At 34.6% G+C, this 12,365-nt stretch overlaps 1 protein-coding gene across 1 annotated transcript; it reads right to left on the bottom strand.

The window, feature by feature from the left end:
* Positions 1–6,808: 6,808 nt before the first annotated feature.
* Positions 6,809–10,201, bottom strand: LOC118757044. Its single transcript, XM_036491773.1, has 5 exons — positions 10,179–10,201; positions 9,924–10,110; positions 9,688–9,864; positions 9,606–9,611; positions 6,809–7,147 (listed from the first exon to the last, which is right to left on the bottom strand). The coding sequence occupies exons 1-5, from the start codon at positions 10,199–10,201 to the stop codon at positions 6,809–6,811; spliced, it is 732 nt and encodes a 243-aa protein (XP_036347666.1).
* Between the last annotated feature and the right edge of the window lie 2,164 nt (positions 10,202–12,365).

Consider the following 12,365-nt stretch of genomic DNA (forward strand, 5'->3'; position numbering starts at 1 on the left):
ATACATCTTTCATTTGAATCAGTATTAAAAGCTCTATTGGCTCCTACATTCGGGTTTTGATAGGCGAGTCTCCCCTGAACCGTTTTTTTCATATTTTTGACCTATGTGCGCTTTTATTCGAAACCTAAATGTTTCGGTACCGAGTATGGAGAGTATTGGATACTTAAAAGTATTGACTCAGCACATCACTACTGCTGTCATCTCGACTGTGGCGTCAGCAAAACAGCGGATTCTGTCAAATTCACTGAGAGCCGATTAGCGATATTGCCATCGGCGCCACCTTCTGTATTCTCTCCACCGTGTTATATATGTATGTTACATATGTATATAAGTACATGCGTATAGGTATACATATGTACATGGATATGAAATGCAGACCTTCCTTTTATTGAGTTTTCTTCTAAAGGTGTTCTTACACGATTTGTATTTACATCTGTAAATGTGAGTTTTTCAATACATATGTAATCATTAAAAATAAAATCTGATTAAGTTGTCTAGTTTGTGCGCATTTTAAACCAAACACCAGTTATAGTAATTATTTTGTGTCTTACGCTTATAAAAAGCACATAATATAAAAAAAATTATAATTATTGTTATTAGTAATACATAAACTGGGAACTTTTACAACCCAGCGCACATGTGCAGAGGGATATTAAAACCTAGTTTGTAAAACGTTTGTTGGTATAGATCTGAATGAAAATGCATACCAAATTGCTTAGATTGCTGAGGAAACTCGACTTAGGCATACCGGATTAACTTGCTTTGTGTGCACTGGAAAGTTCCAGCATGAATTAATGAATCACCAAACCTACTCAATCAAATTAAGAGTTAATGATTAAAAATTAATTTTTTTAATCGCGGTTACGAGTAACTGTTTAGTCAGATTAAAATTAATCATGATTAACTGTAATCAGATTGAATTTAATCGAATTAACTAATTCATTAAAAAATCAATCGGTTAGTGCCAACATTGATTTCACATACGTATGTATCTCTATACCAAATTCCAGTTCTCTCCCACAAATACTACCAGAAATATGTATGTAATATGAAAATTCCAATTTGTATGGGAGGGGCCTTTAGTTATCGGAACAACTTTCAGTATAAGACCATCCTTGCGAAATCCGTAGTAAGTGTGCCAAATTTCGTTCTGATCGGGAGACCGGTTAAGGAAGTAGTCTATCCAGATCATAAACCATCTGTGGGCAAAATTTTATTTACAAACAGGTGGTAATTCTTAAAAAAGTAGCCTATTTTCCAGTCTAGGTCATAAGCTATGTGTGTGCAAACTTTCACTCAAATCAGTTCAGTCATTTCTGCGTATTACTTTAATTAAACTTTTCTAACAGGTGGAAATTTTTAAAAATGTAACCTATTTTCCAACGTAGGTCATAAGCTATCCGTGTGCAAAATTTCATGCAAATCCGTTCAGTCCTTTCGGCGTATTAATATAATTATACTTTTTTAACAGGTAGCAACTCATAAGAAAAGTAGCCTATTTTCCAACATAGCTCATAAGCTATCTGTGTGAAAACGTCCATGCAAATCAGTTCAGTCGTTCTCGCATATTGAGTAAATTAAACTTTTTTAACAGGTGGCAACTCTTAAAAAATCAGCCTATTGTCCAATCTGGCCCATAAGCTATCGTGTACAAAATTCCATGCAAATCCGTTCAGTCGTTTCCGCGTGATGTTTTCCCAAACATCCAAACATACAAACTTTCACATTTATAATATTAGTAAGATAAGCTTCACATTTATAATATTAGTAAGATACAGCTTTCACATTTATAATATTAGTAAGATAATAAATAAACGCAATCATTATAATAAATTAACATGCAGATACACCATTATACTGAAAAGTGTACGCTTGGAATATACTTTAACTACACGTCTGCATGTACTAGAGAGTAAATATATATTACCAGCATAATTCATATATTTGTGCATATTCCTACATTGCTTCCAACCGAAAAGCATTTGCTTGCATTACTTACATATACATATGTATGTATGTATGCTGTATGCACAACAAAATGCATAACCAAAACAAACGCGAAAAAAATCTCCCATACAACTTCGTTGAAATTTTTTCGCGATAAGTTTATCGCGATAAGCTATTGTGAGTGATCGCGAATGGATTACTTGCATCGTTTTTCTCATTTATGAGAGGCCAACATCGGCAATGCTCGGACTTCTCATATTCGAGTGAGAGGAAATTTCTTTGCTTTTTGCGATCGCGAATGAAAAGCAGCGGAAATTTTTTTGTCGATCGCATTCCGAATTTGAGAGATGATAAATTTCACTCGCGATAAAATAATGCAAACATAGATTTGGAATATTACCGATCATGATAAATACATGAATGAAAACGAATAATCATAAATGAGAATATCCGTACCCTGAGTTTTTCACTTCACTTCATTTTACTTCACAATTTAGATTTATCTCCACAACAATTAAAAATTTCTTTGAAATATATGATTTATTTAACCAAAATCAACAATCTTTTCTTCTTAAGTAGTAAGTGTGGCAAAGTAACTTTTTGCAAAAAGCTACTAAAAAGACGCCTAATAAATCGTCGATCTGGAAGCGGTTATTTGAAGAAGTCATTTTGATTTTCATTTTCACATTTATAGTTGTAAAGCCCACCGAAATGAATGGGTGGATATAACTGGAAAATAAGTTTTATACCCGAGCGCACTTGTGCACAAGGGTGTTATAATTTTGTTCACATAACGGTTGTTTGTAACAGCCAAAACGAATCGAGATAGATATAGACATATATATACATAAATGATCAGAATGAAAAGAGAAATCGATTAAGCGGTGACTGTCCGTCCGTCCAGCTGTCCGTCTGTCTGTCTGTGAACACGATAACTCGAGAAAAAATTGAGATATGTCAACAAAATTTGGTAAGTAGGTTTCCCTTTGTCCAAGGTAGGTTGGGATTGAAAATGGGCAGAATCGGACAATAACCACGCCCACCTCCCATATAACGGTATTTTCGAAATATGCAAAAACTACGATATTTCCGCAAATACTGGATCCAAATTGTTGAAAGTTGGTATGCGAAATAGAAATTTGGCATAAAATAAGACAGTTATGAAATTTTTGGAAAATGGGCGTGGCCCCACCCACTTATGATAAACACCACCAAACAATCGCTGAGAACATTACTTAGGGCTTGACTAAGAAATCTGTTGAAAATTTTTGAAATCCGACAAGAACCACTCCCACCTCCCATATAACGGTAATTTACAGAAATTCGAAAACTGCGATAAATAAGTAACTATTTAAGCTAATTTACTCAAAATCGATATATGCAATAACCTCTTAGCAGAAAATTATAATTAGGGAAATTTTTGGAAAATGGGCGTGGCACCGCCCACTTATGCCTACATACATATGTGTATCTCGGTAACCGGTTTATTATTTTCTACCAAACTCGGTACATTTATCAACCTAGGCGTGAAAAAGCAATATGCTGGAAATTTTTTTAATCGGACTAAAATTACTGCCACTTACCATAAACGGTACATTTCAGAAATACGAAAACTCCGATTTTTTAATAAGCTAAGACGCCAACTTACAACAATCACTTAACAAGACACAAGATGATTGATTATTTACTACGTAAGTGTATATTGATAACCGCCTTACCGATTTTCACCAAACTTTGTCCAATTATTTTAATAAATCATAGTATATTATCGAAATGTTTGGAAAAATACTCTTGCTTATCATGCAATTTACTGAAAGGTGAAAAAACGATATTTAATATGTGCGCCGGGTATATAATGTTCGGTTTCGCCCGAACTTATACTTCTTTACTTGTTTGGTAAATATTTGACGAAAATAACAATTATATTTTAGTTTTCATACATCATCAATTTTACAGAAAAATTAAACATTTAAGTGAATCTCGTGATGATGTTGTTGCTGTGTATCTGGTGATGACTTTGCTGCTGTGAATCGATAATCGATTAGTTCTATTTAAGTGTTAAAATCATCAGTGAACTGTAATTTTTGATTTTCCTCCCTCAACTAAATTTGCCCAGTAACACAATAAAGGTTAAATATTACTTTAATTGTGATACAAAAATAATCTATTAACCAATCAGGTGATAAATAACCTAATCGAAAAACCTCACACCCTTAATTGTGCTTGATAGTCGTCACTTCGATATCACTTCACTTTTCTTCCCAAGTCACTACGAAATACTTTACTTTTACCAGGCTATTCTGATGTCGGTACAACAGTCACCACGGTTACAATTGACCACTTTGGTTACAAATTCAAAATATCGGTATTCTGAATTCTTGATACCGTGACAAAAGTTACCAAAATTGTTACCTGCCAATTAGGAGGTAACAAGCTCGTTACAGCTGTTTTCATGTGTACATATTTCGAGTTGTGCGAATCAAAGAGAATTAAAATTATAAAATTAATAAAGTTTGCTTATTGAAGTCGCCAATTAAACTTTTAAGCAAAGAATGGAAGAAGCACTTTTAGTTCTTTGTGCTATGGAAATGGAGCAGGAAGAAGTGTTGGAAAGGAAACGGCTGCTCAGAAGCCTGCGGGACAGCAGTGACCCATTCTCCATGTCTGAAACAGTTTTCGTACAATATTTTCGCCTGTCTAAAGCGGTGTGTAATGAGCTTATTGAAGAGCTCATGCCATTTGATGATCAGAAGACATCGCTTCCATATGGCCTACGCTTTTTTGTTTCCCTTTATTTCTTCGCCCATGGATCATACCAAAAATGCGTTGGAAACAATTTTGTGGCTTCAATGAGCCAGCCGTCAGTGTCGCTATCACTTCAACACATATCAGCTATTATTGTTAACAGAAAACTAAACGAAGTAAATTTTCCCAAAACAAATGAAGAACAATTGACCATCAAAACGGGGTATACAGTTCAATGGAAAAGTATTTACTTGTAATTTAATACACGCCTCTATTTATAATATTTTTACAGCTTTTACGTGTCTTTCGGCGTAAAAAGTACAATAGGCGCGATCGATTGCACCCACATTGCAATTATTGCTCCTTCGTCGATTGATCCTTCAAAGCCAAGCAGCCTCTACATGAATAGAAAAGGATTTTATAGCATAAATGTGGAAGCCGTTTGGGATCAGCCAAAATTTTTAGCAGTGAACGCTAGATTTCCGGGCTCATGCCATGATTCCGGAACTTGGACAACATCGGCAGTACGCTTGTTCATGATGAGACAAAGTGGTAGCTGGCTTTTGGGAGACCAAGGATATCCTCTGGAGCCTTGGCTTCTAACTCCAATTCCAGAGCCATCCAGTACACAAGAGGAAAGGTACAATAAGTTACATGCCAAAGCTCGCAATGTAGTAGAGAGAGCTTTCGGGGTGCTAAAATCGCGATTTAGGTGCCTTTCGAAGCATCGAGCTTTGCACTACAGTCATGAAAGAGCAGTCAACATTATAAATGCGTGCGTAATTTTGCATAATATTGCATTAAAGAAATGTCCGCTTACTTTTATCGAGACTAATGAGGCCGAATTCGATACTCCATCCACACCAGCAAACGTTATTCGAAGTCAATATGAAGGTCAGATAATACGTTCTCGATACATTCAAACGCTTTAAAACGAAATTATCTACCACGGGGCATTGTTGCTTTATTAGTGAACTAGCTTACGGTACCGGACAAATGTATTTGTACAGACAATTTTTCGCAATGGTTATTATTCTAATTTCTTTTCACTAATTTTTTATAAAAATATAGTTAATACTACAACAAAAAACATAAAGATATAATCTCTAAACTTTCTGCAAAACTTAGGAAAATCCAAAATATCGCATAATCATTTCCAACTTCCTATCAGATTTTCTGGAAAAAATCTAAGTATGCAGTTTTATAGCCCATTAGATTTTAGTATAACAAAATGCAAGTTTAAAGTTGCTAATGAATCGCGTTGATTTTCTTAAAAAATTTTTGTTAACGATGTCAGTAATTTTTTCCATACGAAGTGCATACATACATATGTATGTAAATACATATCGCTCATTTATTTCAATAGCGTCATAATCCAAAAATTGCAAATACTGAGTTAAGTACCTAGAAATTGCAGCTACTTCTTCCATGTTGTGTAAAAATTTCATAGATACATATCGTCGTTTAAAGTACAAAACCGCGTAACTGACATTGGCTGCCAAAAATTGGATTTGCTCACACAAGCTCTTGGCTCAATCCTTATCCATTTGTCCTGAAATATACTAGCCAGAAGTGCGATTTCTTTATAAAAAAGAGAACCATTTTGAAATATGGGCGTTTTTACACTCTAGAAAATGATTTCTAAAACTTCACATACGCGGTTCTGCATATGATGGATTTCATCGAATTACAACTCCCACATCATTTAATGAAAAAAATAAAATAATTTATTCACGACTTTCTATTTCAGTTATATATATATATATATATATATATATTATATATGTATTATGAAAGCATAATTCAAATAAAACAGCATTTGCTTTACTTCAAAGCTATATTAGCATGACCATGTAACAAAATAATCTCGTTCAATTCGTTCATTCAAATATGTGCATATGTGTATATGTATGTGTACATATGTGCATACACACATCGATAGATATGTACATTATATAAGCATGTAGCAAATGAAATATACTTAAATAATAAAAGAAATAATAAATTCAGTATTTTTATAAGTTAAAAAACGCCAGTACAGCAAAAAAAATTTGTGTGCTTAAAGCAGGCTGAGCAAAATCAGCAATACAGCAATACAATACAATAAATGATTATATTAAGGCTTTTTCATAGCTTCAGCAAGAGCCAAATATCCTTCTCCTAGTTTAGCTAGAGCATCATTAGTTCTTGTTTGCTGCTCAAGCATACGGCCATCGTACTCTTCTCGCTTTCTAATATGTTTTAACACAACATCAACGAGTTCCTGTGATGCTCCTCTTTTGTTGTTTGTTCTGGATGGTGTTGCCTCAATGGGTGAGTTGGAAGGAGAAATATCGCTGCGAGAAAAAATATTGGTTCTGCAGAGAGGACTATTGCTGACGGGCGGACTGCAGGGTTCTTCTACCGTAACTTGCAAAGCTGAGACTTCCTCATGTTCAGTGGAGCATACAGTATCCTATAATATTAATAAATAATATAAAAAAACTTTTTAATATACAACGCTTTTATAAATGGACTAAAAAGTAGAAAATAATACTTCTCAGTCCCATAGAATTTGTTTTGATAACTTTTGATTTTGAAATTTTAGCAAAAGTCATTATAAACAATCTATGAAATTGAAAATGAAAAACGTGGAGCGCATGCAATACAAAGCATTCGATTTAATTGACAATAGTCAAACTACATAACGTTGACCTAAAATTTCTACAGCGAAAGTAGAACTTTGAAATCGATTTTAAGCGGTCGTTATTCATATACCCACATGCATACATTCATACATTACTTTTCATATCAATTCAAGTGTATTACATGCGCCCCACGCTTTTCATTTTCAATTTCATAGATTGTTTATAATGACTTTTGCTAAAATTTCAAAATCAAAAGTTATCAAAACAAATTCTATGGGACTGAGAAGTATTATTTTCTACTTTTTAGTCCATTTATAAAAGCGTTGTATATTAAAAAGTTTTTTTTATATTATTTATTTTCTACTTTTTAGTCCTGTCTGAATAAAATTTTGCAATAGATATTAAAATAATTCAACGATATTAATATAAAGGTGCACACACATGCATTTACATATGTATGTACATACAAACGAGCACCAATTAATTTTATTTAAAGAAATGGCGTGTCGTCTATTTCCGCCGATATGCGTGTATAAACCCTCCTCAAAGTCTAGCCAAAAAGCCAGCAACTCACACAACAGGTTCCCCAGAGCAATTCGCTCGAGAAAGTGGTACCCGGTACACGTAATACGCGGCACACAGCACAACAATCCGCCAAAACAGGCAACCCGGCCCAAAATTACCACCGTAGAAGGCAGAAACCCCGAGCGGCCGTGCAGGAGCCCAAGAATTACCCTTAAAACGGCCACAGGAGCTTAAAAAGACCAACTGGTCCCCAACTGGGCCGAAGGTAAGTAGTTTTGGTCTAGTCCCAAACTGGTTCCCGGACTGGTCCCCGACTGGTTACCAATTGGTCCCACGAACTAGTTACCAACTGGTCCCAAAGTGGTTACCAACTGGTCCACCTATACCTCAAGTGGTCCACAAGTCACTTCACTTACAAAGCATTCGATTTAGTTGACAATAGTCAAACTAATTTTATTTAAAGAAATGGCGTGTCGTCTATTTCCGGTGTAGCAAACGTCCCAGCAAAAAACACGATTACCACAGGAACGAAAGTAGAAACGAGCTAGGCGACGGGAATCGCTTACCCTTTCGCTTCAAGAAGGCCTTATTTTAACATGGGCATGTCATTGGAGGTAAGCCCTTACCCGCAGCATTACCTTCAAACGAAGGGAGAACGCATGGATAAACAGAATCCAGAGAAGCGAACAAAGAATGCCTTACAGAGAAACTAATGTAGACTGCCTAGATAAGTACATACTTATTTATATTAAATTTAAATCAGAAAATGTTTTAAAAGATTAAAATTAATTAAAATTTTTATAAATCAGCTTTTATACAAACATATGTATGTATGTATTTAGGTATTTGGATTTTCTTAAAAATCGGTATGTACATACATTCATTATTAATTAAGCTTAAAATTGTACTTCCTCACTCTTGTACTTCACTTCATCGACTGACTTCAACTTCGCTGCAAATTGAACAAAGCAAAACATGATTTTTATGCGAGACAAATTTCCACAGAAAGTAACGGTAGAAAAAGAACTTTTGGATATTCATTCTATTTTTCAGCTGACTACGATGCAGCATTCTACTTTGCATTCCCGGAAATGAAGCAAAGAAGCGAAACAAATAAAACATTGTAGGACATTCTACTTTGCATTCCCTGAAATGAAGCAAAGAAGCGAAACAAATAAAATGTTGGAGGACATTCTACTTTGCATTCCCTGAAATGCAGTAAAGAAGCGAAACAAATAAAATATTGTAGGACATTATACTTTGCTTTCCCGGAAATGAAGCAAAGAAACGAATTAAAAAGGAAATATTATAGGACATTCTACTTTGCACTCCCCGAAATGAAACAAAGAAGCGAAATAAATAAAATATTGTAGGACATTCTACTTTGCAATACTAGCAATGCATAAAAGAAGCGAAAAAATTCGAAGGCATTATAACGCTATGCCTTTTAGAACACGTTACCACTAAAAGCGATTACCCATTTTTTGCTGGGGTAGTACATAGGGCGACATCTAGATGTCATCTACCTCGCCCTATTCACTATGCTTTTTTATAGGAGCTTTTCAAAGCTTTGCTTTGGTGTCGGACACACAACATTGAAAGCTTCTGGATCCACAACATTGAAAGTTTCTGGAACACAACATTGCAAGTTGATAAAAGCGTTGTAAAAAAAACATTAATACTCGTATGAACGGGTGGACTGCAGGGTTCATCTACGGTAACTTGCAAAGTTGGGACTACGTCATGTGCAGTGGAGCATACAGTATCCTATATTATACAAAAAAAAATTATTACATTAATAATAATTATGAACGTTTTCATTAAAAATAGGATCTATTCTTGCCTGGAATCCCAGCTCCTGAGCAGGAATCCCATCCACTGCCATCATTCCCATGGCCTCAAGTGCTTGGCTGTCAAAATCACTCAAATCAGCAGGCTTTGGCCCGCCTCCTGTACCCATTTGGTCCGCTTTGAGCCTTCTCGCCCGAATACGCAATTGTTTTTTCCAGTTTGCCAGTGACTGCAAAAAGAAATACAAAGTAAAGCTTTTTTGCTAAATAAATGCATGTTGCTACTTACCTCCTTCCACTTAATTGGGGCACGTGTGGGCCCGTTCAGCGCATTCAAATTGTTGGCTAGTTCCTCCCACAGATCTTGCACCTGTCGTGGCTGCGCAGGCGTATTTTTTCCAGTCACCAGCTCTGGATTCTTCTTTATATATGCAATATAGCATTGCAGTTGTTCCTGCGTTGTCCGCTGAAATTTTCTGCAAGAAACACATTTAATAAATTTAGTTATTTGCATAAATGGCTAAATAAGTTAAAATACACTTACTTTTCTCGCTGTTGCGTTTCCATTTTTCGCTGTCAATTTCATTATTAACCGACTTCCAAAAAAGGAGGAGGTTATCAGTTCGTCGGAATATATATATATATTTTTTTTTTATGTATGTTACCGCATAACTTTGGACCACGTGAACCGATTTCGAAAATTCTTTTTGCATCGGAAAGGTAGTGTCTCCCATACTAATCTGGTTAAGATCCGATCAGCGGATCATGAGATATATATATATATTTTTTTTTTATATGAGAGTTGAAGTCGGTTTTTTTTTTGCTAAAAATTACTTGTTTTAGTAATCAGCTGTGAACAGTGCTGCCAATAATTTCGCTTTCACCACAAGGTGAACTTTTCCTTGTTACGAAGTTGCTGGAATACCCGGTACAAGTATTGGTTACAAAATTGTAACAAATTTAAGGTGACAAGTTATTGTAACCAAATTGTTAGAATAGACCTGTTATGTGTTTTCACTTCGCTCGAAAATTAGAAAACGGCAGCACTGATGCAGACATCTACTCGCCTCGGCACTGCGAGCGAGGCAACACACAGCAGCCTCGCTCGTTTAATAGGAGCGCGAGCAGGGTTGCCACTTTGTAAATTATTACCAAAATTGGTAGAAACAAATTGGGTTGGTAAAAAGGTAAATTTTTTCTCATTTTGGTAGATTTTTGTTGAAATTTTCGTTCTCGCTTTATTTTTCGTAGTTATCTTTATATTATAAATTTCTTTCCAAAAGTGTAGTGTACTTTATTGCATTAATTTTGGAATGCTTTTTATATTCATACGTATAAATGTATATCGATATAAGGCGAACATATCGTGCTCCATTAAAAAGTCATTTTAGTGGAATCCCGAGGAGCTTTTAACTGCATAAATATTTTAAATGATTATTGTTATAGTATTATGTAATTACGTACTATGGTTGTATGGTTGTTCGCAAAAAAAATTTAATCAACGCCATTTTTTATCAATGGCAATTGTTAAATGATAAAAACCACAAAAGATTGGCGGCAAAAAAAATACAAAAAAAAAATCAAATACCCCTTTAGCTGCACATTGATGTTTATAATCAAATAAAATTCCATACATTAATTGTTCTAAAAATTCGGAGTAAAAAGTCCGAAATTTACACGATTTTTTTTTATTTTTCTAAATGTTGTATATAGCTGGAATCCTTGATTTTTATGTGTTTGGGTAAAGCGCAAACAATATTCTCATACAAAAAAAGAAAAAACCAAACAATTTTTACTTGAAAAACATTGTGAATATTAAAAAAAATCACCAAGCGTTATTTTGAGTAACTGTATTTGTCTATAATAACTCCAGTTCCAGTTTTTTCAAATGATGAAGTTTCGTGGTTGCTTTAAGTTTCATCACTTTCGCTTTTGGTTAAAGGAAACTCAGAATATGCCGTTAATATGATCTCAAATACTGTATAACTAGTTAAATAAAAAGTTCTTTAAAAAGAATTTTAATTCTTATTGAAATAACTAAAAAAAATACAAAACTATAGTTTTTATTAAAATAACAAAAAAAATTATTGGTAGATATTTCCCAGATTTGGAGATTTTTTTTAAGTCGATGGTAAGTATTTTCTTTTCGTCAGTGGCAACCCTGAGCGCGAGCAAACAAGCGGCTTCACGATCCAGAAAATAAAGGTCGCGCCATTCCACGATCCAGGAAATAAAGTTCGCGCCATTCGTGGGCCGCTAACCCTATCTTCGTCGATTTGACAGCATCCACCCAATCGCTGACGTCATAAAATACTTTTGTTTACTGTATACTCACTGTTACCAACTTGATGCTTTTCGCACCACATTTAGTGGGTATTCAAAACGCGAAAATTTTTGAGTTTTGTGCTTGGTGCGTTTTTGGTGCTTTTGTTTTTTGTTTGAAGACATCAAATTAGAAAATCTTAAAAAAATGGAAGCAAAATTTATAGCAATCGTAAATGTGGTAAGCAATTTTACAAAAATTTAAACAAAATCATGGCACAGTGACAATCATAAGCGACCACGAAATATGTGCAGCACCTTCAATCATGCCAGAAGAAATCGACCGTTGTGCAAGAAACATTGATTTTTATTAATTTGAATCGGCATCCTTACAATAAAATTATGTATTCATATAAAGTCCATTAAATACACCAATAAAAATTTGGTTCTTTTTCAAATTCAAAACTTG

Source organism: Rhagoletis pomonella, unplaced genomic scaffold, assembly GCF_013731165.1.
Source record: "Rhagoletis pomonella isolate Grant_MI unplaced genomic scaffold, Rhpom_1.0 Rhpom_scaffold_00002, whole genome shotgun sequence".
Taxonomy (NCBI): domain Eukaryota; kingdom Metazoa; phylum Arthropoda; class Insecta; order Diptera; family Tephritidae; genus Rhagoletis; species Rhagoletis pomonella.

What these genes read in the sequence shown, in the direction of transcription:
- LOC118757044 (XM_036491773.1), bottom strand. Translation starts at nt 10,201, where the DNA reads ATGGAAACGCAACAGCGAGAAAA. An exon ending in GAAACGCAACAGCGAGAAAA is followed by an intron (nt 10,111 to 10,178) that starts GTAAGTGTATTT and finishes TGTTTCTTGCAG; the next exon opens with AAAATTTCAGCGGACAACGC. An exon ending in CCCCAATTAAGTGGAAGGAG is followed by an intron (nt 9,865 to 9,923) that starts GTAAGTAGCAAC and finishes TTCTTTTTGCAG; the next exon opens with TCACTGGCAAACTGGAAAAA.